General features: G+C 46.1%; 1 protein-coding gene across 1 annotated transcript in view; it reads right to left on the reverse strand.

Moving 5' to 3' along the window:
* Positions 1–27,583, reverse strand: part of LOC126253402 (late secretory pathway protein AVL9 homolog) — a 125,890-nt gene that overhangs the window by 57,096 nt on the left and 41,211 nt on the right. Inside the window, exons 5-6 of the mRNA XM_049954702.1 lie at positions 17,831–18,245; positions 1,243–1,377 (exon numbers count right to left, since the gene is read on the reverse strand). Of these exons, the coding sequence (XP_049810659.1) occupies positions 1,243–1,377; positions 17,831–18,245 (550 nt within the window). The remainder of the gene's footprint in view (positions 1–1,242; positions 1,378–17,830; positions 18,246–27,583) is intronic.

The following is a 27,583-nucleotide window of genomic DNA, read 5'->3' on the forward strand; positions in this document are numbered from 1 at the left end:
ACTTCACATAACTCCATAAGAAATAGTCGTGGGGCGTAAGATCAGGAGATCTCTGTGGCCAGAAGTGCATAGCCAGGTCAAGTCCCCTGCGACCAATCCAGCACTAGGAAGGGAGTCATTCAAAAAGCCTTATACACCATCATGGTGCCAATGGGGTGGAGCTCCAGCCTATTGGAAAATGGAAGTCCTTGGAATCTTCCATAACTTGAGGAAACAGCCATTGTTCCAAGCCATTGTTCCAACACTTCCAGGCACATGATTTCTGTTACAGTTCTTTCCACGAAGAAAAATGGTCCATAAGCCTTTGTACGCAATATGGCACAGAACATGTTGATCATCGGTGAGTCTCTTTCATGTTGCAATGATGAATGTGGATTTTCCAAACCCCATATGGGAAAATTGTCTCTGTTGACTTTTCCACTAAGGTGGAACATCGCTTCATGGCTAAAAATTACACGCTGTAGAAATGCATCATCCTCCATCTTTGCTAGGACATAACGACAAAATGTGAGATGCTTCTCTTTCTCACTGGGCTTGAGAGCCTGCAGAAGTAATCGGTAGGGCTTGTACAGCAAACACCACCTCAGAAGGTTCCATACAGTTGGTTGGAATATGCCACGTTCTCAACTGGCTCTATTGGTAGACTTACTGGGACTGCGCACAAAACTTTCTTGAATCTGTCAGACATCATCCTCTGACACATGCGGTTGGCCTGTGCTTTTTCCTTTGCACACTCTGCCAGTCTGTTTAAATTGCTTAAACCAACAGCAAATGCTTTTGTGAGTTGGTGGTTGAATTCCGAATTTGGTGCAAAATGCCAGGTGCACTGCAATTTGCGACTCACTTTTCATGAACTCGAGAACACAGGAAACCTTGTGCTCCACAGTAGCCATCTCACTCACTACTGACAGTGAAACGGAATGACGGCCCTATTGTCGCATCAACTCTACCGGCCACTTCTGAAACCATCACCGCCTATACGCCGCTGCCTGCCAAAAAGTTTGAAACTTCCTCTTTTCATTGGTATAAAGCTTCTTTATTTTGGATTTGTACTTGAATGTATAAGAATTTTTGAAAATGGGTCCATCATTAGAATAAACCTGCATATATATAGAAGGCATACATTTCCATGTCTAACTGCATAAAATATCTTTCTTTACAATCCAACAAGGTTTTCCCCTGTCACCTTGTCACATTTCATACACTCTGGTGCAAACTCTCACACTATATCAAGTTGCTTACCTCCACGAGAACGTCGGCAAGCTGCTTCTTCTGCTTGAAAAGAACATTGGTGGCACCCACCACATATCCCCGTACATTTACGTCACTCAGAAGGTCCAGATACGGCAAAGACAAGTAAGGGTGGCACAAGTAACCCTGCAACATGGAGGAATCTCCAAGATCTGGAAACAAAATCATGCACTCCCTATGCAAGGTTGACATAGAAATGAAAGAGTGCAGTTCGGTTAGTGTATCTCAGAGTAAAGCAACAAATAGAGGTAGAAAATTGTTCCATCAGAGGATGCTATAACAGAAACATGCAGCATGTTAATGTTTGTAAGTTGTTCAGAAACACAACATTTAACATGGACAGTGAGAACACAGTGTTACTTAAGAAACTACTTAAATATACACAAAAAGCCACATCATATTTTATTTTCATACACTTCACATGCCTTTTTAACTATTTCTTCCATATTCAGATTGTAGTGTGCATTTTTAGTAGTCAGCTTTCTTATGGATAAGGTCACTGACTTGTTACCGCCACCAACACATGAACTTCCTGGAAAAATGCCAAGTTTCCTAGCAGCCTCCAAGTAGCCACCATCAATCCTGCAGAAAGCTCTCTGAATTCAACACATGCAATGACAGAATACCACATACAGATGCTGTGGATTGGCTTTTTGATAAGCAGAATTCATTACCAACACTGTGTTACACTTGAGCGCTCTCTCCTGCCTTCAGTAAGGATCCCACATTGATGGGCAATACTCATGAAACTGCCCAAATGACAGATTTCCAACCTGAGTGCAGCATATGCATTCCCCATGATTACATCTATGTTGTCACCCCCCCCCCCCCCACCCCCCCCCTTGAAAATCAATGTACAGAAACTCGTTGGTATTGCAACCTGATTACTTACGTGCATTAAATTACAACTACTGTAATTGGATAGATAAAACAGTCTACTCACTAGGTGGCAGAGGAACACACACAGGAAAGAAGATTATAATTAGGCAAGCTTTTGGAACCAGAGGATCCTTCTTCAGGCAGAAGGGTTGAAGGGGGAGGAAGAGGTGTGAAGGAAAAGGACTGGAGAGGTCTAGAAAAAGAGGAAGATCTTGGAAAAGTCACCCAGAACAGTGGGTCAGAAAACACTTATGAGACATGTTGAGAAGACCGATTGTTGGGGACTGCACTGGATAAGCCCCACAGTTTTGGGTGACTTTTCCTAAATCTACCCCTTTTCATAGACCTCCCCAGTCCTTTCCCTTCACCCCTCTTCCTTCCCCTTCAATCCTTATGCCTGAAGGAGGAGCCACTAGCTCTGAAAGCTTGCTCAATTATAACCTTCTTTTACATGTGTGTTCTGCCACCTCTTTGCGAGTAGATTTTTTATCTATCCAATCGCATTATACTGTCAAAAATTGACTGCTTCTGTTGTTAAATTACATCTATTTGCTTTTAAGGCCAGCTGCTAATCTCTGCGCCACATGCTCCCCTACTGTAAGTATCTGCGTTTCAAAACTGGTTCCTGACAATGTAATCAGCCGGTATACAAATGCACGAACTGTAAATGGCATCACATAGCCAAAAACATTTCCCCTCACATCATTCACGTTTATCATGAAGAGCAGTGGCCCTATCACACTACCCTTCTGATTACGCCTCTCCATTTTAGAACAACATACTGAATTCTAATTTCAAGGAGGTCTTCAGTCTAATGATATATCTATTTGGTTGTTCGTTCTGCAAGAATTTTCTTTACCATAGTAGGCCACCAAAAGACTGTCCCTGACACTGCACACACATGGACTGCGTTGTGTGGAGGGGACACTAGCGCTAACCCAAGCACTGGAATTCGTGAACTCTACCATGGTAATGGTGCCGGGCTGCCAACCCCAGGACTCTAAGTTACATGTGATGCCACGATTTCTTAGTGGCTACAAAGCACCTGTCAAGTGTTCATCATTTCTAGCATATCATGAGTTACCGATTCAGTTTGTTTTAACGGTACGGTGTAAAGTGTCATTAGTATCACACGTACGTGATATGTCCCCTTTCTCCAACCCTAGGCTAGATCACTACCTTAAACAGCCAATCACGAGCTTGTACATAATGTACAAAGCTATTTCAAGGAAGAAGGGGATAACAGTGGGACACTCTTATCGTTGTCGGAACTCACTGATCGAGTAGCTGCTGCTCTGAAAACTGGAGTGGCTTCTGTGAAGAAATTAATGGTGAAGTGCGCTGGAGACCTAAAGGAGTCAACCACTGTTCTTTCTACTACAGGGAAAAACCAGAGTGCATGCCGCTAACATGACAGAACCAGATAATTTTCAAGAGTTTGCAATTCAGTGACACATATATATAACTATTATGGGCGGAAAGAATATCCCACGCCGAAGAAGCTGCTCTCTCACTACTAGAAAGTGAGTTATTTTTCACAGTAGAAACCATCCTCCCAGCTGTATAGAAGAAGATAGGGTTCCAACAGAAAGAGTTATGCTTGAACGAGAGACTATCATCATCTGGAGATGTTATTGTTTGAGGGAATTATCTAAGTGTAAACTTCGTGAAATCATTTGGCTGTATGAAATGTAGATAAATGCCGGTCATTCCAGATCGACTGCATGGACTGACAACATAGTAGGAGGAACATTGAAAGCTCCAGTTGGGAAAGACAGTCGGCTCTCTTTTACGTGCTGGGGCAATCGGTGGGGCTGTACCAACTGCTTTGTTGCTATTTAAATCAAGGAAATCTTGAGACTACCACAAAAAAATTACAGCTATGAAATTTAATAAAGAGTGGTTCATAGACTCATTGTTTCCAAACCTAGAAAAGAACAACACTATAACACTGGATATGGCATCACATCACTCCATTTGGGAAAACAAAGCCCGTACATGCAGCAGCAGGAAGACAGATATAGCGGACTAGCCAGAGAAGAACGACATAGGTTCATTTGACAGGGAAATGAAAAAAGAATTGCTGCAAATCAGAAAAGAGGACACTTAATATCATTTAGAAGATTGACTAAGTTGAAGAAAATGGCCATAGAGTGTTGTGCTAGCTACATATCATTACTGTTTTTAAGATAGTGACACTGACATAGGTGGTGTGGATAATGAACACATACTCTTTGAAGACTGTGGAGTCTACTCTCTTCCCTAAAATGTAAGTAAGGAATGCATCTATCCATTAAAATATGTATTAAAATACCAAGACATCATACTCTTTATTTCGATGAATATTTCCAACCCTTCTTGTTAATTACAAAACGTGTGTGTTTAGATTTTGTGGAGTTATTAGTGTTTTTTCGTGCTTCAGTAGTAAAAAAATTGGAGGTGTGTGCAATGATCAGCTTTCTAGGTGTTAAATGGCTCAATTGCACGGGCATTCATCATTAAATCACAGCTGTACATGATGAGCGTGCAATCTCTCACCCAGGTATTGTAAAGTGGTGTAAGCAATTTAATGCCAGATGCGCAGATCTCAAGGATGAATATCGCAAAGGCAGCCCCGCAACATCCAGTACCATGGCAAATGTGTGGATGTGTTCATTAGAGAGGATCAGTGCATAATGCTGCAGGAAATAGTCAGCATGCTGAACATTTTGTAGGCAGTGTGTTCTGGGTTGTTCAACAGCATATCAGATATCGTAAACTGTATGCCAGATGGAACCCAACAGCTGCTCACTGATGTGCACACAGGACAATGTTTCCAATCTTCACTGGCATTTTTGGGACTGTATTCTGTGGAGGGCAATAGGTTTCTGTGGCGAGTCATCACAGGGGATGAAACATGGGTCCACCATTTCACCCCTAAAATGAAGAGAACAGGATGGAATGGATGCACACCACATCACCACACTGAAAGAAAGCCAAGGTCCAATACAATGTATCTATCTATTTGTCGCATAAAAGCACAAGTATGCACAGCTATAGCATACTGTTATTGCTCATTTTGTGTCTCCCCATGTTGGAAAGCAGTTCCTGAGTCAAGGCTCCAGCTGATAGAAATGGACAGTGTTCTACAAGAAGATTTTTGTATCAAGAAACAAATAAGTCCCCATTTTAAAGTAGCATAACAAAGTGGACATTTGTTTTTGAGAGACTGACCTCTGCCAGCCACCACACCAATTGTTGATCCTCTGCAGGTCTTCCTGCATTTTGCTACAGGCTTCTGGTTGATGTCTTGGCCACCAAAGTTGCCTCATGTGGCACTGATGGAACATGCCTGGGTCACTATCAGGCACTGACTCTGCACCCATAAAGCACCAGGCTGCAATTTGTTTGATTTTGTTTTCCTTTGCTTTAGGGCACAAAAAACAACTGGGGTCATATGCGTCCAAGTCAAAACTATAGAACACAACAGAAAGGAGTTAAAAAATGACTATAAGTTAGTTAGTCCCTACTGACATAACAGAAAACAGCTAAAAATAGGCACATGGAAAAAGGGCTACCATACTGAAACAGAGGTCCAAAACTAAAAATAGAATGGCCTTCGCCATATTGCTTTGGCGAATAAAAAGTAAAATGTGGTCAACAGCACACACGTCATTTACTAAAAGGGACAATAATTCAGACGGCAAACTCAAGCCAGAACGTAAACGCTTAAAAAATGGACATTCCATCAAGAAGTGGCGGACAGTTAAAACTTGGGCGCAATGTGTACAAAGTGTTGGGGTAGCGCCACTTATCAAATGACAACTAAAAAGGCAGTGCCCAACACGCAGCATAATTAAAATGACCTCCTCCCGACAGGAGGGCCGAGAGGTGGTCGTCCAAGCCACTGGAAGAGGCTTAATAACCCTGAGCTTATTCCCGTGAAGGGAGGACCATTGGCGATGCCAAAGGGACACAACCTCCTGACAGACGGCAATGCAGAGATCATCGGAGGGAACGTAGGAACTTGTGGGCTGAGGTACAAGGCCTGCAGCCTTGGCAGAAGTGTCAGCACCCTCGTTTCCTGGCAGACCGACATGACCAGGAACCCACAGAAGCATCACACTGGCTCCACCAAGAGTGAGCAAGTGACAGTTTTCCTGGACCCACTGCACTAACGGATGGGCGGTGTACAGGGCACATAGACTTTGAAGGGCGCTGAGTGAGTCTGAGCATAGGGCACAATTGAAAAGGCGGTATCATTGGATGTACTCCGTGGCCTGATACAGGGCGAAGAGGTCGGCTGTAAATACTGAGCAGTTAGCCGGAAGCCGATATCGAAAGACACGGGTGCCAATGATGAAGGCACATCTGAAACCACATCAGTCCAGGAGCCATCACTGTATACAAAGATAGTATCGCGAAGTTCCAAGCGAAGGTCATGAAACTGAAGACAATAGACAGAGGCTGGAGTAGCGTCCTTCGGAATCGAATGAAGGCCAAATTTAACAAGGGCCGCTTCATGAAGCCAAGGTAGTGAAGGGTTCATACCCACTGGTAAAGTTGCAGGTAGTGTGAAGTTCAGCCACCGTAACAAGTACCGAAGCGGACTCCAGGAGAGAACAGATAAGAGGGACGCAGACCCATAATAGCGATCAAAGGAATCATCGAAGAAGGAGGCATAGGATGGGTGGCCATGCATGGTGACAAATGGCATGCATACCTGCTGAGGAGAAGGTCACGGCAGTAGGACAGTGGTAGTTCAGCAGCTTCAACATACAGATTCAACTGGGCTAAATGTAAAAGGCACCTGTGGCCAAACTGATGCCACGATGGTGGGTAGTGTTGAGATGAAGTAAGATGGATTGACGTGCAGATGCATAAACAAAGCACCCATAGTCTAGTTTCAAACAAGGGACCAGTGCAAATGGAGAAGAGTGGTTCGATCAGCACTACAGGAAGTACCATTGAGGACACGTAAGACACTGAGGAACCGACTACAGTGGGCTGCCAGGTAAGACACATGGGAGGACCAAGAGAGTTTCCTATTGAGCATGAACCCCAGAAATTTCGTAGTTACAACGAATAGAAGTGCAACATGTCCAAGATGCAAAGATGGTGGGAGAAACCATTTGCACCGCCAGAAATTCGTACAGACAATTTTGTCAGTGGAAAAGCGAAAGCCATTGTCGATACTGCAAGAGTAAAGATGATAAAGACATTGCTGAAGATGCTGCTCAGTGAGATAGGTCCATGGAGAACTGCAATAGATGGCAAAATCATCAAGAAAAAGGGAGCCGGAGATGCTCAGCAGGAGACAGGCCATTATAGGGTTAATGGTGATAGCAAAGAGGACAACGCTCAGGAAGGAACTCTGAGGCACACTGTTTTCCTGCCTAAAGGTGTCTGATAAGGTAGAACCTACACGGACCTTGAAAATTCAGTCTTTTAAAAATGCCTGAAGGAAATGGGGCAGGCATCCAAGGGGGCCTCATGTGTAAAGAGTATGGAGGATACCAGTTCTCGAGCAGGTGTTGTAGGCCTTCTCCAAATCGAAAAACCACGGCCACAGTCTGAGATTTCCACAGAAAACCATTCATGACATGGGTGGACAAAGTAACGAGATGGTCAACTGCAGAATGCCACGCTCGAAATCCACATTGTTCATTTGTCAGTAAATTGCACGACTCTAGCCACCAAAGTAGACGGGCATGAATCATAAGTTCCATCACCTTGCAAACGCAGCTGGTAAGAGAGATGGGGTGGTAGCTAGGAGGAAGGTTTTTGTCCTTACCGGGCTTAGGTATGGGTATGACGGTGGCTTCATGCCAGCGTCTGGGAAATGCGCCCTCTGCCCAGATGTGGTTGCATGTTTTAAGCAGAAAGTGCTTGCCCACAAGAGAAAGGTGCTGCAACATCTGAATGTTGACGGCATCTGGCCCTGCGGCAGAGGATCGGAATGAACTCAAGAGCATGATCTAGGCTCACTCATAGTAAAGGAGGCATTGTAACGAATCGGAGAAGAGAAGGGTATCGCCTGAGCCTCCTCACTCATTTCCGATGGAGGAAGGCAGGGTGACAGTGGGAAGAGCTCAACACTTCCGCAAAATGGCGGCCCAGGGTGTTGGTGATAGCAATAGGGTCCACGATGACATCTTCAGCTACTGTCAAGTCAGAAATTGGGGAATGGATCTTGGTCCCAGAGAGCAGTTGGAGGTTGGCCTGTATGACAGAGGAAGGGGTGGAATTGTTACAAGAATTAGTGAATGAATCCAGCTAGCTCTTTTGCTATCCCAAAGATTGTGGCGACACATTACACGCATCTGTTTATAATGAATGCCGTTTGCCATCATAGGATGGCGGTTAAAAAGGTTAAAAACGTGGAAAGCAAGTCTCTGTGCACAAATTGATCATGGTATGCCTCAGTCCACCAAGGGACTGGGACACGACATGGTTAAGAGGAAGTGCAGGGAATGAAACATTCTGCAGCAGTAAGGATAACTGTGAGATATTCGACCCGGTCATCTCAACAGGGGAAATCTTGTTCTTCGAAGGTCACCAGGGAGGAGTAAAGCTGCCAGTCAGCCTTAGGATGCTGCCATTTAGGCGTGCATGCGGATGGGGTAGGAGTCAGCAAATGGATAGCACACAGGAAATGGTTGCTTGAGTATGTGTCAGAACGGACTTCTCAAGACGAGGGGAAAGCTGGGCAGTGCACAAGGAGAGGTCCAAATGGGAATAGGTGTGCGAGGAGTTTGAAAGGAAAGTGGGTGCTCTGGTGTTATGACAGAAGAGGTTAAGTTGGTTAACAAGATCAGTCAACAGGGCACCTCTCTGATAGTTCCTGGAAGAACTCTAAAGGGGATGATTCGCATTAAAGACATCGAATAGCAAAAATGGGGGAGGTAGCTGCCCAATAAGTCGAAGGAAGTCTGCCCTGGTGACCGAAAGACGGACATACCTATATGTTACAGAGAGAAAAAGTCAGGTGGGGAAGGAAAAGGTGAACTGCAACAGCCTGAAGATTGGTAGTCAGGGAGATGCGTTGACTATGAATGACAAGTCATTTGAGCAGCATGATGCCCCAATGAGATGCAATGCCAACCTCAAGGGGAAGGTCAAAATGAACCGGTAAGAAATGTGAAAGCTCAAAGTGGTTGTGAGGGCGCAATTTTATTTCTGAAGCAGAGTACAAGGGGGCGCTGCGATGCTAAAAGCAGCTGTAAATCCTCTTTGTGGGACAGATCGTGAATGTTCCATTGGAGGGGTGTCACCTCGGCAGCTGCTGAGTGACAGCCAGGAAAGAGTAACTACTACAGGTCAGAGAAGCAGGAGGATCCTGCTCCATGGGGTCCACAGAAGAATCAGCTTGCTTGTGAGGTCAATCTGTGGAGTCAAACGCTGAAAACCAGTTGTTGGTGCACACCAGTGACACAGAAGCCAGCCAGGCTAAGGTATCAAGTGGCGACACCATTGAAGAAGATCTTTGACTTGGCGAAGGAGACGACCGTTTGCCTTTCAAGCCTTTCCGGTTAGAGGAAGACTCGGGTGTTGTTTGGCTAGGAGGACGGAGGAAGTCTTCATGGGAGTACTACTCCTGTCCTTTCCGGCCTACTGGTTGTATAGCTGGTGGCTTCGCCCCTTGAGGTGAGAGTTTGATGGCTTGTTGCACAGCTGAATGGGGGGATGGAGGAGGAGGAGATTTAGTGTTTATCGTCCCGTCGACAACGCGGTCATTAGAGACGGAGCGCAAGCTCGGGTTAGGGAAGGATGGGGAAGGAAATCGGCCGTGCCCTTTCAAAGGATCCATCCCGGCATTTGCCTGAAGCGATTTAGGGAAATCACGGAAAACCTAAATCAGGATGGCCGGAGACGGGATTGGACCGTCGTCCTCCCGAATGCGACGGGGGGATGACGATGCTACCTTGGCACTGGGCGATTTCACAACCTCAGAGCTGGGCTGGAGGTCACATGTCTGCGTGGCCATGTCCTCCTTGGAGTGGAACAGAACTATAGGTACCAGATAGGAGAATGCAGGGTTTGCAACTAGCCAGTAACTTGCGAGCAACTGGGTAAGGCACTTTTTCCTTCACCCGGATCTCTTGGACAGCCCACTCATCAAGATACACGAGACAATCCCGAGAGGAGGTGGCATGGCCGCCATTGCACCGGGGAGAAGGAGGTGGACAATCGCCCTCGTGCACATCCCTACAACAGGAGACACATTTGGCTGGGTGTCAACAAGACGTTCTAGTGTGGTTGAAATAATGACACTGGTAGCAGTGCATCAGGTTCGGAATTTATGGCCGGACTGCGATAATTTCATAGCCTGCTTTGATCTTGGATGGAAGTACCACTATATCAAAGGTGAGAAAGAGGGTGTGGGTGGGCACTAAGGAGGAATCTACTTTTTGATTTCACAATGGACGGCAATGACACCCTGATCAGAGTGGTAAGATTGGATTTCGGCCTCGGTTAGACCATAAAGCACTCTAGTGTAACTTACACCACAGGAAGAATTCAAAGTTCTATAGGCCGTAGAGAGACGAGGCAGCAAGTAGTTGTTGTGCTTGAGAATCAGAAGTGGTCTACAAAAGTGAAGTGCCCTTCATTAAACGAGAACAGGATTTCACAGGGCCAGCAATTGCATCCCTGAGCCTGGCCTGTACCAAGGGGTATGTGCAAAGCCTACCTGTTGACCTGGGGCTGTGAATTACGCATTACCCAGTCACCTGTTACGCATCAAACACATGGGCCAGCCTTCAGGAGCGCACAGAGGAAGAAGTTAAAAAGAGGAACCTCAAACACCAAAGGTGAGGAACAAGAGGAGAAGGGAAACAAAGAAAGGAAAATGGAGCAAAAAACAAAGGTGAGACTGTTCTTACATCAGCGACAGAATTCAGAACATTCCCAATAACACCCCAGACATATTCCCCAAGAGAGGGGAAAGAATAGCAAAAGGACAGACATGCAGCGCGGAAGGAAACAAATGCTGCAAAGGCTGGGGGCTCATGGTAGTCAAGCATGAACCTGCCAAAGAATGGCAAGTCCCCTGGGGGGTGTGATTTATGTGAATGGCTTTTTTTTTTTTTTTTTAGGGCGCAAAACTGCTATGGTCATTAGTGCCCGGTCCGTGGCTTAGGAAACAGTAAAAAAACCGAAATTGAAAACCGGCAGCAATGGGAACGAAAGTCATAAAATTGGAGAAACTAAAGGCAGAAGGAAGGCTTAAAAATCCACTACAGAAAGGGGTTGGTTGTCCCCAAAAAAAGCTTCAAATGACTGACGTCATTTCACTGGCACTAATAAACTTGAGAACGCGGTCGGCTGAGTGCGTGTCATCTGCTAAAATCGACGATATATCAGGCGATAGCTGTAGACGGGAGCGTAACGGGTTAAAATAGGGGCACTCAATTAAAAGGTATCTTACCGTCCACAGCTGAGAGCAGTGGGGACAGAGTGGGGGAGGATCGCCGCTTAAAAGATGTCGATGGCTAAAAAGACAGTGCCCTATCCGGAGTCTAGTTAAAATTACCTCCTCTCGACGACGCGTTCGGGAGGAAGAGGTCCAAGCACAAGGAAGAGCTTTCACGTCCCGCAATTTATTATGGGGAAGTGTCGACCAATGCGCGTGCCATAAATGAACAACATGACAACATAAAACGCTCCGTAGATCGGTGAAGGGAATCGATTGAATAGCTGGCCGAAGAAGAGAGACTGCAGCCTTGGCTGCAATATCTGCCTCCTCATTTCCACAGATACCAACGTGTCCCGGGAGCCAGAGGAACGCCACCGAGACGCTCCCCCGGTGGAGCAAGCGCAGACAGTCCTGAATCCGGTGGACCAGAGGGTGCACAGGATAAAGAGCTTGGAGACTGAGGAGAGAGCTGAGAGAATCTGAGCAGATAACGTACTGTATCCACTGATGGCGGAGGATGTAGTGGACAGCCTGGAGAACAGCGTAAAGCTCCGCAGTATAAACCGAACACTGGTCGGGAAGCCGAAAGTGATTTGGGGTGTCGCCAACGATATAGGCACTCCCTACACCTAACGATGTTTTCGACCAGTCGGTGTAAATAAATGTGGCGTCCGTCATTTGTGCACAGAGAGCAGCAAATGCCCGACGATAAACAAGTGAAGGGGTACCATCCTTGGGAAATCGACAAAGGTCACGGAGCAGGCAGATCCGGGGACGGAGCCAAGGCGGTGCTGTACCCCAAGTTGTCAAGAAGGTTTTAGGAAAGCGGAAGGAAAGAGAATGGCGCAGTTGACGGAAGCGGACTCCCGATGGTAGTAGGGAGGAGGGGCGGCCTGCATACCCTACATCAAAGGAGGCGTCGAAAAAAATGTCATGGGCTGGATTAGCAGGCATGGAAGACAGATGGCTAGCATAACGGCTCAGAAGGACTGCTCGCCGATTGGACAGCGGAGTTTCAGCAGTCACAGCATAAAGGCTTTCCACAGGGCTGCTGTAAAAAGCTCCAGACACTAAACGTAATCCACGGTGGTGGATAGAGTCGAGACAACGAAGAATAGACGGCCGAGCAGAGGAGTAGACTATGCTTCCGTAGTCCAATTTCGAGCGCACTAAGGCGCGATAGAGGCGGAGAAGGACCACTCGGTCCGCTCCCCAGGAGGTACCATTCAGGACACGGAGGGTGTTGAGGGATCGCAGACAGCGAGCCGAAAGATAGGAAATGTGGGAGGACCAGCACAGTTTTCTGTCAAACATAAGACCCAAGAATTTAGCGACGTCTGAAAACGGAAGGTTGACAGGACCTAGATGTAAGGAGGGCGGAAGAAACTCCTTACGTCGCTAAAAATTAACACAAACGGTCTTACTGGGAGAAAAACGGAAGCCGGTTTCAATGCTCCAAGAGTGGAGGCGATCGAGACATCCTTGAAGACGTCGTTCAAGAAGGCTGGTCCGTTGAGAGCTGCAGTAGATCGCAAAATCGTCCACAAAGAGGGAGCCCGAGACATCAGGAAGGAGACAATCCATAATTGGATTTATGGCAATGGCAAACAGTACAACACTCAGCATGGAGCCCTGGGGTACCCCGTTTTCTTGGGAGAAAGTACGGGAGAGAGTAGTGTTCACCCGCACCCTAAATGTGCGCTCTGCCATAAATTCGCGAAGAAAAAGGGGCAGCCGACCTCGAAAGCCCCAAGAGAACAGTGTGCGGAGGATGCCTGTCCTCCAACAGGTATCGTATGCTCTCTCCAGATCAAAAAATATTGCTACTGTTTGGTGTTTCCGGAGAAAATTGTTCATGATATAAGTGGAGAGAGCAACAAGATGGTCAACTGCAGAACGATGCTTTCGGAATCCGCATTGGGCAGGTGTTAAAAGACTGCGGGATTCCAGCCACCACGCTAAACTGTAATTCACCATACGCTCCAAAAACCTTACAGACACTACTCGTGAGAGAAATGGGGCGATAGCTAGAGGGGAGATGTTTGTCCTTTCCAGGTTTCGGAACAGGAACGGCGATAGCTTCCCGCCATTGTCTGGGAAAAGTACTGCCGGTCCAAATTCGATTATAAAGGCGAAGTAGGTAACGCAGACTATGGGTTGATAAATGCAGCAACATTTGGACGTGGATACCATCTGGTCCTGGGGCGGAGGAGCGAGAAGAAGAGAGTGCATGTTGGAGTTCCCGCATGGAGAAAACAGTATTGTAGCTTTCGCGATTTTGAGAGGAGAAAGCAAGAGGTCGCACTTCCGCTGCACGTTTCTTCGGGAGAAACGCTGGCGGGTAATTTGAAGAGCTCGAAATCTCAGCAAAGTGCTGACCCAACGAGTTAGAAATTGCGACGGGGTCCACTAATGTATCATGCGCGACAGTGAGCCCAGAGACCGGGGAGAAACTAGGCGCGCCTGAGAACCGTTGAAGCCGACTCCAAACTTCCGAGGAGGGAGTGAAGGTGTTAAATGAGCTAATAAAGAATTTCCAGCTTGCCTTCTTGCTATCGCGGATGACACGACGGCATCGCGCACGGAACTGCTTATAGCAGATACAGTTGGCCAAAGTAGGATGGTGGCGGAAAACGCGAAGAGCACGTCGCCGCTCACGTATTGCATCACGGCATGCCTCGTTCCACCAAGGAACTGGGGGGCGCCGGGGCAATTCGGAGGTGCGTGGTATTGAATGTTCCGCAGCTGCAAGAATAACGTCGGTAATATGTGTGACCTCATCGTCGACGCTGGGAAAGGGATGGTCATCGAATGTCGCTAGAGACGAAAGAAAGTGTCCAATCAGCTTGGGCAAACTTCCAGCGTCACGGGCGTATATATGGCAGTTGAGGCTGCAGTCTAAGGACACATGGAAAGTGGTCACTCGAATGTGTATCTTCAAGGGCGAACCATTCGAAGCGCCGAGCTAGCGGAACAGTACCGACCGCAAGGTCCAAATGAGATAAATTTGTCGTGGAGGCAGACAAAAATGTAGGGACCCCAGTGTTGAGGCAAACTAGATCCGTTTGGTGGAAGACGTCTAGCAATAGTGAGCCACGTGGACAAGGATGTGGAGATCCCCAAAGCGGGTGGTGGGCGTTGAAGTCCCCAACCAGCAAATAGGGGGGTGGAAGCTGACCAAGAAGATGAAGAAGATCAGCTCGTGCCATTGGTGTGGACAATGGAATGTATAGAGTACAAAGAGAGAACGTGTATCCGGAAAGGGAAAGACGGACGGCGACAGCTTGGAAGGATGTGTTTCAGTGGATTGGGTGATAATGGAGAGTTTCATGGAGAAGCAGCATGAGTCCTCCATGTGCTGGAGTGCCTGCAACAGAGGGGAGATCATATCGGACAGACTGAAAAGGAGGGAGAACAAAGCGGTCATGGGGACGCAGCTTTGTTTCCTGAAGACAGAAGATGACCGGCGAGTAGGAACGTAAGAGGATCGACAATTCATCCCGATTGGCTCGAATACCGCGGATATTCCAGTGGATAATGGACATAGGGTGAACAGAAAATGGAGGAATGTGACCAAGGTTGCTGTCAACTCAACGACTGCTCAGAGCTTGCGACCGACAACATGGAATGGCATTCAGCCGAAGGCAGAAGATCCTGATCCATAGGTTGTTCAGGAGCAGCTCCTGCCACCAGCGATCGGCCAGTTGATCGGCCGCCAGCAGTGCACCTCGGCGACACAGAAGACGGCCGAGGGCGATTTCCGCCAGGTGGTGCTGTAGATGGGACACGCCTTGGCGGAGAAGGAGAGGAACTGGGTTTCTTTGTAGCCTTCTTGGAAGTATGATGTTTAGATGAAGGAGGAACCGATGGTTGGGAAGTTGCGGTACGTAAAAACTCTTCACGAGTATGCTCTTTTTTCGAAGTCTTGGTGTCTGACTTTTGGGCTCGAGATTTAGCAGAACCCGACGAAGGGTGAGCCAGAGAGTGGGCAAGCGAAAGTGGTGAGGTTGAACGGGCGATCTTTGCGCTGGCCGATCTGACGACCGTGGCACTAAAGGAGAGGTCGCAAGTCTGCGTGGCCGCCTCCTTTGTTGGCCAAGGAGAAGCAAGGACAGTGCTGTATTTTCCTGTCTGAGGCACGGTGGGCTGTCGACTGGCGAATAATTTTCGAGCAGCAAAGGTCGACACCTTTTCCTTCACTCTAATTTCCTGGATGAGCTTTTCGTCCTTAAAAACGGGGCAGTCTCTAGAGGAAGCAGCGTGGTCACCCATACAGTTGATGCAGCGAGGGGATGGAGGTGGACAAGCACCCTCATGGGCATCCTTGCCACACGTAACACATTTGGCCGGATTGGAACAGGACTGGCTGGTGTGATTGAACCGCTGACACCGATAGCAACGCGTAGGGTTTGGGACGTAAGGGCGAACGGAAATTATCTCATAGCCTGCTTTGATTTTCGATGGGAGTTGAACTTTGTCAAATGTCAAGAAGACAGTGCGGGTTGGAATGATGTTCATGTCAACCCTTTTCATAACTCTATGAACAGCCGTTACGCCCTGGTCAGACATGTAGTGCTGAATTTCTTCGTCAGACAATCCATCGAGGGAGCGTGTATAAACGACTCCACGTGAGGAATTTAAAGTACGGTGCGGTTCCACCCGGACAGGGAAGGTGTGTAGTAGTGAGGTACGCAGCAATTTTTGTGCCTGGAGGGCACTGACTGTTTCTAACAACAGGGTGCCATTCCGTAATCTGGAACAAGACTTTACAGGACCTGCAATTGCGTCGACACCTTTCTGAATAATGAAAGGGTTGAGTGTGGAGAAGTCGTGACCTTCATCAGACCGAGAAACAACAAGGAACTGTGGCAACGATGGAAGAACTGTCTGTGGCTGAGACTCAGTGAACTTACACTTGTGAGCAGACATAGTGGAAGGTGAGGAAACCATTGCGGAAGAATCCTCCATGATTACCGGCGTCTCCGATGGCGCGCTCCTCCCTTGTGGGGGCCCTCTCTGAGGGCACTCCCGCCTTAGGTAATTGTTCACACCTCAGGTCACACCTCTCGACAAACGGATGGAGGGACCAATCGGCACTTTCGGAAGGTATCAGCTCGGGTAATCACCCCACCCTGGGCCTGGCCGTTACCAGGGGGTACGTACGTGTCCCACCTGTCTACCCGGGGCGGGGAATTACGCGTTACCCCGTCACCGGCTACGCATGGAAGTGCGTGGGTCGGCCTTCAGACATGCACAGGGAGGAAAAAGGAGAAAGGGAAAGGAAAGAAGAGGGGTCTCAAATGCCGCAGCGGAGAAAAGGGCAAAGAGAAGAGGGAAGGAAAAGAGAAAGGAAAAGAGAAGGACAGAGGAACGACGAAGACTTGCAAGTGTAGAAAGCAAGGAATTTGTAACAGTTTCGAGCGTCCGTCTCCGGACGTAGGCACAAACCATACTCCCAGAGGGGGAGAAAGGGAAGGAAAGAGCCAGAGGTGAGGGGGGGGGGCAAAGATGGGGGGGGGGGGGGGAAGGATGCGGAAAGGGAAGGTATGCAGCCCGCAAAGGAAGGAGTGCCACATTAGCTCGGGGTCCCGTGCTCGCTACGCACGTATCCACAAAAGAGTTGTGGAGCCCCTGGGGGGATGTGAATGGCTTGACCGGTGTGCAGACATCTGGTAACACATACTTCCGGAAACCTACTGAGGACTTAGTGGATCCACGCCATGCATAATAGCTGCCATATTGCACTCCAAAGGTGGTTCAATGCACTATTAAGCTTGTAGTCATAATGTTTTGGCTCATAAATGTATGTTTTAACATTTTTCTTTGTTTTTGCAGACTTAAATTCCACACCTTGTTGCTCAGATGCACTTGAAAATATTTCTAAACAAGTTGTCAAATAAAAAGAGAATTTTGACCCATGATGAAACTTGTGGCATGTGAAAACACATACAACAGAGATGGAAAATAGCACTGACAATATTTATTTTGTTTTCACATTACCTATTGGAATGGCGACAGACTGATTTATAATATAGCCTGAGGCCTAAGCAGGGTTTGAATGTGACATTTTGAGAGTTGGTGAAGCTAACAAATGTGTTATGGCATGTATTTATACATATCTGATTTCTCTGAGCGGTTTATGTCCATTACTATGACATCATGGGTCAAAGAAGACGGGTAATATAAGCATGTACAATATTTCCAGATTTTACAGTTGTGGACCCCGCACTTCATCTTCAATGAATCAGGGAAAAAAATTGAGTAAATACGTAACAGCAAGCAAACAACATGTAAATCCTGTACCTGTGTAAACACGGGTAGGGGTGCACCGCAGAGCCGGGAGTCGACGTGTGCTGCAGCGGCGACGTTGCCAGCACCCGTCTGGTCGATGTGCGCCGTGTTGCCCTGGATGCCTGCCTGGTCCCTCTGCAGCAGCAGGCTGCTCAGACTGTCCGACACTGGCAGCTTTGCATCACCCTCCCTGTCGTACCACGTGCTGTTCTGGCTGTTCTCATTCTCATCCACCTCTGCAGGGGTCTCCTCCGTGCACGGTGAGACCCTGTCGCACTCCTCCTTGGGAGTGCCCGCTACTGTTGAGGAACCTGAACTAACTTCCTCGCCTGGAGTCTGTAAGTGAGTTCCATTTTGTGCTAACGATTCTCCTACACTGTCACCATCTTCACAGAAATCTGGAATTGGAGACATCGGTCTCGATGGCCTGTACAAAATACGAAATTTGAACATTATTTATAACTGCTTGAAAACTTGACTTTTCAAACATGCTCTAGAATGAAAAACCAAAAAAGTATAAAAATGAGTTTTTTTCTTCACTGATGCAAAAACAATGAATGACACCAAAACACAAACAAAAGGACTGTATTGTGAAAGTAATATTCTTAAATAGATTACTCATGAAGTGCCAGTGACAAAATATCAGATTTTTATTTATCAAAATCAGTACTGTTTTTATACTACATAAGTACAAGTTTATTTTCTTTCACAATTTTATTACAACATTAACAACTATACCTTACAGCTACTTTTAAACACTACTTCCACCAATATTAATTTTCTGTTCATAACAACTATGTTCTGAATTTCATTCTCATTCAAAATATACTTAATGGATTGCCAGGCTGTTTTCTCCTTGTCTTTTCACAATAATCAGACTGAGTGGCTTTACAAAGTGCTCCAATTTGTGGACCAATACAAAAATCATATTCAATTCTTCAAAACTCAGCCTTGGGATCTTACAAATTAAGTACATGAAAGCAAAACCATACACATTTAAAGCTTTCATAAAAAATTTTTAGTACCCTCTCTCCCATTTTATATGCAGTGCTGAAAGGAAAACTTTACTTGCCTTTACCAATGGTTTATGCAGAATGTTCGTCATTTCAGGAATTAATGGCTGTCTCTTCAGACAATGCTTCTGGCAACAGCGTTTGTCTCTAGCACGACTATAACACTCACAGAGGAAACAACAGCGCTTGGTGCTAACAGACTCTAGTCACATTAATATGACAAGTAACTTTAAAATCCCCACTATACCCTATCAACATATTTTTCATATTTCGGTATGTCCATAGAAAATGTAATTGAACACTTCCTTGAAGCATATTTCTCTTTCCTGCAAGTACTGTAGAAGGTATCTGCATTACATATAAATTTACAAGATACTGTATGTGCCTAGTTATCATAGATTGCCAGCTAGAAGTATATTAAAATCCAGTTCTCATTATAGTTCTTTGAGAAGCTCCAAAATACAAACAGTTTATTTCAACAATTATTCAGCACTGAAGACTATGACAGACTACCAGTGCATGTACCTGAGATTTAGGAGTGGTTCAGCCATTGCTGACAGCCATTGTATAAGGCCCAATATTTACTGAAAAAACTGTAATGACTACAATCTGGAAATTAGAGCCGATATGGCAGTTCTAATGTTGGTTTCAAACTCAGTGACACCACATTAACAAAGTTTAACTCATTTCACTTTCATAACATTTTTTAGTGTTTAACAGTGTTATAGCTTGTAAGATTGGCGTACTCACAGCTCATCCAAATACTTATGTGCCCATAGACGTCAGAACTGTAGAACACAAAGACAAAGAGAGGAGTTAAAAATGACTATACATTAATCCCAATTGACAGAAGAGAAGACAGCTAAAAACAGGGACGTGAAGAAAATCTACAAAATATGCCACAGAGAAACTGAGATCCTGAACTAAAAATTAGATGGCCTTCACCATATTGCAACAACATACAAAGTAAACGCGGTCAACAGCCGTGGGTTGTTTGCTAAAATGGCCGATAACTCCAGTGGCAATCACAAACAAGAATGAAAGTGGTAAAAAGAAGAAGAAGAAGAAGAAAGGCATTCTATCAGGAAATGGCAGACCGTCAAAAGTTGTGCACAATGAGTACAAAGTGGTGGGGGAGCACCACGCAGCAAATGGCAAAGGCTAAAAAGACAGAGGCCAACACACAACCTAGCTAAAATGATCTCCTCATGGCAAGAGGGCCAAGAGGAGGTCGTCCACCCTGCCTCAAGAGGCTTAATAGCCCAGAGCTTGTTCCCATGAAGGGAGAACCAGTTGCAGTTGTGATGACAAAGTGACACCACCTGCTGACACACAGCAACATAGAGATCAACGGAGAGAATGTAAGAACTAGCGGCATGAGGTACAAGGACTGCAGCCTTGGCAGCAGTGTCAACTGCCTTGCTTCCTGTCAGACTGACTTCACCAGGAACGCACATAAACACCACAGTGGCTTCATCAAGAGTGAGCAAGTGACAGCTTTCCTGGACCAGTTCCACAAAAGGATGAATAATACACAGCATACAAAGGCTTTGAAGGGCACAGAGAGAATCTGAGTTAATGACGCAATTGAAAATCCTGTGTCACCGGATGTACTGTGTGGCCTGATACAGGGCGAAGAGCTCTGCTGTAGATACTGAGCAGTGTTCCGGAAGCCGATACTGAAAAACATTGGTGCCAATGACGAAGGCACACCATACACCACAGTCAGTCCAAGAACAATCAGTGTAGATAAATGTGCTCTCCCGAAGTTCTGAGCAAAGGTCATGAAACTGAAGGTGATGGAACAAGATTGGAGTAGTGTCCTTAGGAAGTGAATGAAGGTCAATCTGAACACGGGCTGCCACATGAAGCCAAGGTGGTGAAGGGTTTACAACCATCGGGAAAGTGGCAGGTAGTGTGAAGTTAAGCTGCCAGAGCAAGAGCCAAAAGTGAACTCTAGGAGGTAACAGAGGGATGCACTCCGTACTGCTGATCAAAGGAGTCATCGAAAAAGGGTGCCCGAGCATGGCAGACATACAGCATGCGTATCTACCGAGGGAAAAGTCGCAGCAGTAGAACAGCGGTAGTTTGGCAGCTCCTGCACACAAGACATTCAACCAGATTTGTGTGAAAGGCGCCAGTTGCCAAACAGATGCCACGATATTGTTGAGATGGCATAAGAGGTACAGACGTGCTGATGCATAAATGAAACACCAATAGTCTAATTCCAAACAGACAAGGATCCGGTACAAATGGATGAGGGTGGTTCAATCTGCTCCCCAGAAAGTACCTCTGAGGACACATAGTATACAATGAGGGACTGTACATAGTGAGCTGCTACGTAAGACACAGGGAAGGGCCAAATAAGTTTCCTATCGAGCACGAGTCACAGGAATTTCATAGTTTCACCGAATGGAAGAGCAACAGGCCCAAGATGTCAACATGGTGGAAGAAACCTACTGCAATTCATACAAACAGTTTTGTCAGTGAAAAAACGAAAGCCACTGTCGATGCTCCACGAGTGAAAGCACTCGAGACATCACTGAAAACGCTGCTCAATGAGACAAGTCTATGCAGAACTGCAATAGATATAAGAAATCATCAATGAAAAGGGACTTTGAGATGCCCGGCAGGAGACAGTCCATTATAGCATTGATGGCAATAGCAAAGAGGATGATACTCAGGACGGAACCCTGAGGCACCCTGTTTCCCTGGATAAAGGTGTCCAACAGGGCAGAACCCACATGTAGCTCGAAAACTTTGTCTTTTAAAAATTCCTGAAGGAAATGGGGCATGGGGCCACGGGAGCCCCATGTGTAGAGAGTACAGAGGATACCAGTCCTCCAGCAGTGTCATACACTTTCACCAAATCGAAAAACACGGCCACAGTCTTTGATTTCCACAGAAAACCATTTATGACAGGTGTTGACAATGTGACGAGATGGTCCACTACAGAATGGCGCACTTGAAATCCACACTGTGCAATAGTTAGTAAATGTGAGACTCGAGCCATCATACCAGCCGAGCATGAATCATATGTTCCATCACCTTGTAAACATAGCTGGTGAAAGAAATGGAGCAGTAGCTAGAAGGTAGGTGTTTGTCCTTACTGGGCTTAGGTATGGTTATGACAGTGACTTCACACCAGCATCTGGGAAATGTGCCGTCTACCCAGATGTGGTTGCATGTTGGAAGCAGAACGTGTTTGCCCGCAAGAGAAAGGTGCTGTAAAATCTGAATGTGAACATCATCTGGCCCTGGGGCGGAGGATCGGAATGAAGTGAGAGCATGATCTAGCCCCCTCATAGTAAATGCGGCAATGTAGCACTCACACTTCTGAGAAGAGAAGAGTATCGCCCGAACTGCCTCCACTCGTTTCTGATGGAGGAAGGCAGGAAGATAGTGAGAGGAGCTTGAAATCTTCGCAAAATGGCAGGCCATGATGTTGGATATAGCAATAGGGTCCACTATGACAATGTCTGTTACTGTCAGGCAGTAAACTGGGGAATGGATCTTTGTCCCAGAGAGCCATCGGAATTTGGCCCACATTATGGATGATGGAGTGGAACTATTAAAAGAACAAGTGAATGAAATCCAGCTAGCTTTTTCTCTATCCTGAAGAATATGACGACAGTGTGCACACAACTGTTTAATGAACGCACTGTTTCATTGTAGGACGATACCTAAAAACGCAAGGAGCACGTCTCCGCATGTGAATTGCGTCGCAGCATGCCTCAGTCCAACATGGGACTGGGACACGGTGTGGTAAAGAGGAAGTGTGAGGAATGGAACATTCTGCAGCTATAAGAATCATGTTTGTAAGGTATTCTACCTAGTCATCACAACTGGGGAACTGTTCTTCATCGAAGGTCACCAGGGAGGAGTAAAGCCTCCAGTCAGCCTTAGTAAGCTGCCATTTGTGTGTGCACATAGGTGGTGTCTGAGTCAGCAATTGGATAGCACACAGGAAATGGTTGCTCGAGTATGTATCAGAGAGAACGGACCACTTGAAAAGATGGGCAAGCTGGGCAGTGCAGAAGGAGAAGTCCAAATGGGAACAGGTGTGTGCAGTCTGAAAGGAACATGAGTGCTCCCATGTTAAAGCAGAGGAGATTAAGTTGACTGAGAAGGTTAGCCAATAGCGTACCTCTCGGACAGGTTCTGGGAGAACTCCAGAGGGTGCAACTTAATGTCATCGAGCAGCAGAAAGGGGTGAGGTAGCTGCCCAATAAGCTGGAGGAAGTCTGCCCTGGTGACGTCGAATGAGAGGGGGGATGTAATCAGTACAAAGTGAGAAAAAGGGCACGTAAGAAAGGAAAAGGCGAACTGCAACAGCTTGATGGCGGATAGTCAGGGAGATGGGCTGACTATGAACTTCAACCGATTTGAGCAGCTTGACTCCCCCATGAGATGGAGTACCGTCTCGGGGGAGGGGGAGGGGGAGGGGGAGGGGAGGGGAGGGGAGAGGTCAAAACGAATCAGAAAGAAATGTGTTAGCTCAAAGCAGTCGTGAGGACGCAATTTTGTTTCCTGGAGGCAGAGAACAAACAATTCTAAGAGCAGCCAGAAATCCTCTTTGTTTGATGGAAGGCCACGAATGTTCCATTGAAGGAAAGTCCAAAAGAGGAAAGGGAGGAGGGGAAAAAATGGCTGCCGAGTGCCAGCCTTCAAAAAGACAGTGCTACAGGGCACAGAAGCTGGAGGATCCTGCTCCATGAGGTCTACAGAGGTGTCGGCATTCTCCCTCTGTCAATCTGCACAGTCCAAGGCAGAAAAATGGTTGGCGGTGTGCACTGGCGACACGGAGGTTGGCAGGGCTAAGGTATCACATAGCGACACCATCGAAGAGGATCTCTGTGTTGGTGAATTAGAAGACCGTTTGCCTTTGACTTCTTGGAGCCTTTCCAGTTGGCAGAAGATGACTCCGATGTTTGTTGGCTGGCGAGACATAGGAAGTCTTCATCGGAGTACTCCTGTCTTTTCCAGTCTGCCAATTGTGTAGCAGGTGACTTCGCCTGAGAGGCAAATGTTTGATGGCCTGTTGCACAGCTGGATGAGAAGACGGCGATTTCACAACTGCAGTGCTGAATTTGAGGTCACATGTCTGCGTGGCCACGTCCTTCATGGAGCGAGATGTAGTAAGAACAGTACTAAGTGCCAGATGGTAGAACACAAGGTTTGCGACAAGCCAATAACTTGCGAGAGACCAGGTAAGGCCCTTTTTCCTTCATGCCGATTTCCTGGTCATCCTCCTCATTGAGATATATGGGACAATTTTGAGAGGAGGCAGCATGGTCACCATTGCAATTGATACAGTAGGGAGGAGGAGTGGACATTCGCGTTCGTGCACGTCCCTACCACTGGTTACACATTTGGCTGGGTGTTGACAAGACATTTGAGTGTGGTTAAAATGATGACACTGCCATTTGATTCGGAATGTACGGCCTTACTGTGATAACTTCACAGCCTGCTTTGATCTTGGACAGAAGCACAACTCTTATCAAAGGTGAGAAAAAGAGTGCATGTGGGCACTAAGGATGCATCTACCTTTTCATCACCTGATGGACAGCAATGACACCCTGATCAAAGAAGCACGTTTGGATTTCTGCCTCGGTCAGACCACTGAGCAGCCTCGTGTAAATAACACCATGCCAGCAATTCAGAATTCTACGGGCCTCGACACGAATGACGTAGTTGTGGAGAAACAAAGTGGCAAGCAGCTTTTGTGCTTGAGAATCAGAAGTAGTCTCCAAAACCAAAGTGCCATTGCATAAACAATAGCAGGATTTCACAGGGCTGGCAATGGCATCAACACCTTTCTGAATAAGAAACGGATCTACCATTGAAAAAGATTGACCATCTTCAGCACATTAAACCACGAGAAATGGAGATGCAACTGGGAGGGTGTTTGAATTGGGAGCTTCATTCCATTTACATTTGGTAGATGTTGACTGCGAAGATGATAATTGGCTCATTGTGGGAAAATCCCTCATGATTGCCAGCGTCTGCAACGGTGCAATTCATCCAACTGAGGGGCCCCCTCTCAAAGGGGGCCTCACCAGCCTTTAAGCAATCACCCCTCCATGGGCCTGGCCTGCATCAGGGGGTATGTGCGAACCCTGCCTGTCGATCCAGGGCTGGGAATTACGCATTACCCAGTCACCTGTTACGCATTAGACACTCAGGCTGGCCTTCAGGAGTGTGTGGGGATGCAGAAGAAAAATAACAGCCTCAAATACTGAAGTGGAGGAAGGATAGAAGAAGGTGAACAAAGAAAGGAAAAGGAATGTAAAATAGTGGTGAGACTGTTCTTATGTCAGTTACTGAAAATGCGGAACACATTCCCAAAAACACCTAAGACATGTTCCCCAAAAGAAGGGAAAAGGAATAGCAAGAGGATAGATTTGCAGCACGGAAGGGAAAAGGTGCTGCAAAAGCTGGGGCCCTGTGGTAGAATTAAGAAAATGTGTAAAACTCCATCTCCGACCACAACAATAGGTTTGTTTGTCCTAGGTTTAGGGGTGCAGGTAGCAGCAGTCTGTCGGCAGAGTAAATGGTGAGTTGATGTATGAGTCAGTCTCAAGACTGACTTCAAAATCATTCATCAGCGGATGATAAAATTTTCTGAAATAACAGTTGGTCATGTGAAATGGTACAAGGTTTAACTGAATTACTGATCACACACTCAGTTGAAGGTAGTGGCATATAGTTTGATTATCGAGGAGAAGGCTATCAGTAACAAGAAATAGTTATAAATCTGAACCCTTGTGTAAGACAGTTAAATTCAATTTCCTGGTCCATACCGCATCTTATTTATGTGTGTGTGTGTGTGTGTGTGTGTGTGTGTGTGTGTGTGTGTGTGTGTGTGTGTGTGTGTGTGTTGGGGGGGGGGGGGCAGGGGAGGGGGGGGTGTTGTACATGTGAGTGTGCACAGTTGAAGCTAAGGAAGTCTCAATGCTCCCAGAATTGACAAACTTCCTCTTGGCTTCTGTCTTGGGTTCTTCGGCCAATGTTTGTTTGATGATTTTTCTGACATCAGTACATTTTCAAAGTTTCACCCACTGTTGCTGGAAAAATCATCAAACAAATGTAGGCCAAAGAATCCGAGACAGAAGCCAACATGCAGTTTGTAAATAAGTGGCTCAAAAATGGCTCTGAGCACTATGGGACTCAACATCTTAGGTCATCAGTCCCCTAGAACTTAGAACTACTTAAACCTAACTAACCTAAGGACATCACACACACCCATGCCCGAGGCAGGTTTCGAACCTGCGACCGTAGCAGTCCCGCGGCTCTGGACTGCAGCGCCAGAACCGCAAGACCACCGCGGCCGGCTAAATAAGTGGCCATGAAAGCTTTCGCAGTGCTGTAGTCCCAGAACCGACAGTAAGGCGCGATACCAGCATTTCAGCATGTTCATTCAAAAATGAAATAAATGAGCACTGACCATTATTAGTAATAATTTCTAATAGCAACCTATTTCCTGATTTGTAAAATCAATAAATAAATGCCACTTTGAGTGAGTGAAAATTTCTGGTAGTGAAATCAGACCCAAGGTACCGTTTATTTAACTCTATGAAGGAAGACATTGAAAACAGATCTCAATAAAACCGAACTGACAACTTTTGGCAAAGGGTTTGTAGCAAGTATAGATCACTATTAAAAAGGCTTGAAGAATACTGATACCATTTACCGCAACCTACAGATATGAATGCGAATTTTCAACTATGTGCACTGGCCAAGTACCAATAGAATAAAAAAAATGTTAGAAGTATATGGCACCAAATGTTTATTGCCTCAGTTTTTTTAATAAAATACCTACAAAACATTCAATTTAAAAGTCAATTATACTTTTTTTATGTTTACTTCATTGTGGGTACTCAATGAAACAATTACAGGGAGGAAACACACTTTTTGCCACTATTATTTTTGTGACCCAAGTTTTGAGTTATTAGCCCAATGTCTATCATTACTGGAAAAGATGTTACTGCACACACTGGTGCAAACATAAACAAAGAAAAGAATTTACAAGCTCCTAAGATATTAACTACTAATACTACATATACAAAATACTAACACATTCACAATCACACACTACTAAAATAAATTACTGGCACATCCATTTATAATGGAGCACAACTAGAAGATGGGTCACACAACAATTTAGGTTTTTCGTTAGCAGGTGTAGAGAGTACCTGAAGCCAGTCTGCTCACTCTGTCACTGTTGAGCACAGTTCCTGTGGTGTCCCTTCGTCTCCAGTATATCAAACGGGCAGTTCTGTCGAAGTGTCCAGAGCAAAATTTTTCTACGTTTATTGTGTAAGTGTGTGTGGTTTACAGACAATATTTCAGCAGGCACTCTGCCAGCACCTGGTAATACACATCTTTTACTGGCAATCGTTTGGGGCACTGTCAATGGATACACAAGCATTTAAGCTTTTTCTAGAAAATACTCTCAATGAGAGTGGGCTGGTAACCATCGTTTACAGCTATTGCTTTGACAGTGCTTATTATTGTGAAATCCGAACTGACACTCAGTGCAGTGGCTGATGGCATCCTGTGTTGATGTCAATATTAATGTCTAGAAAATTAATGGCTGTGCCTCCTGTTTCCATGTAGAACTGTACATTCTTGTTTCTGTTCATATTTCAGAGAAATGTTTGGAGCTGCCCAGTTGTTCTTTCCCACATAAACAGCACATTACTATGTAGCTGAAGCACTAGGGCTTCACCACATATTTCACTCAAGGTTG

This window comes from Schistocerca nitens, chromosome 4, assembly GCF_023898315.1.
Source record: "Schistocerca nitens isolate TAMUIC-IGC-003100 chromosome 4, iqSchNite1.1, whole genome shotgun sequence".
Classification (NCBI taxonomy): domain Eukaryota; kingdom Metazoa; phylum Arthropoda; class Insecta; order Orthoptera; family Acrididae; genus Schistocerca; species Schistocerca nitens.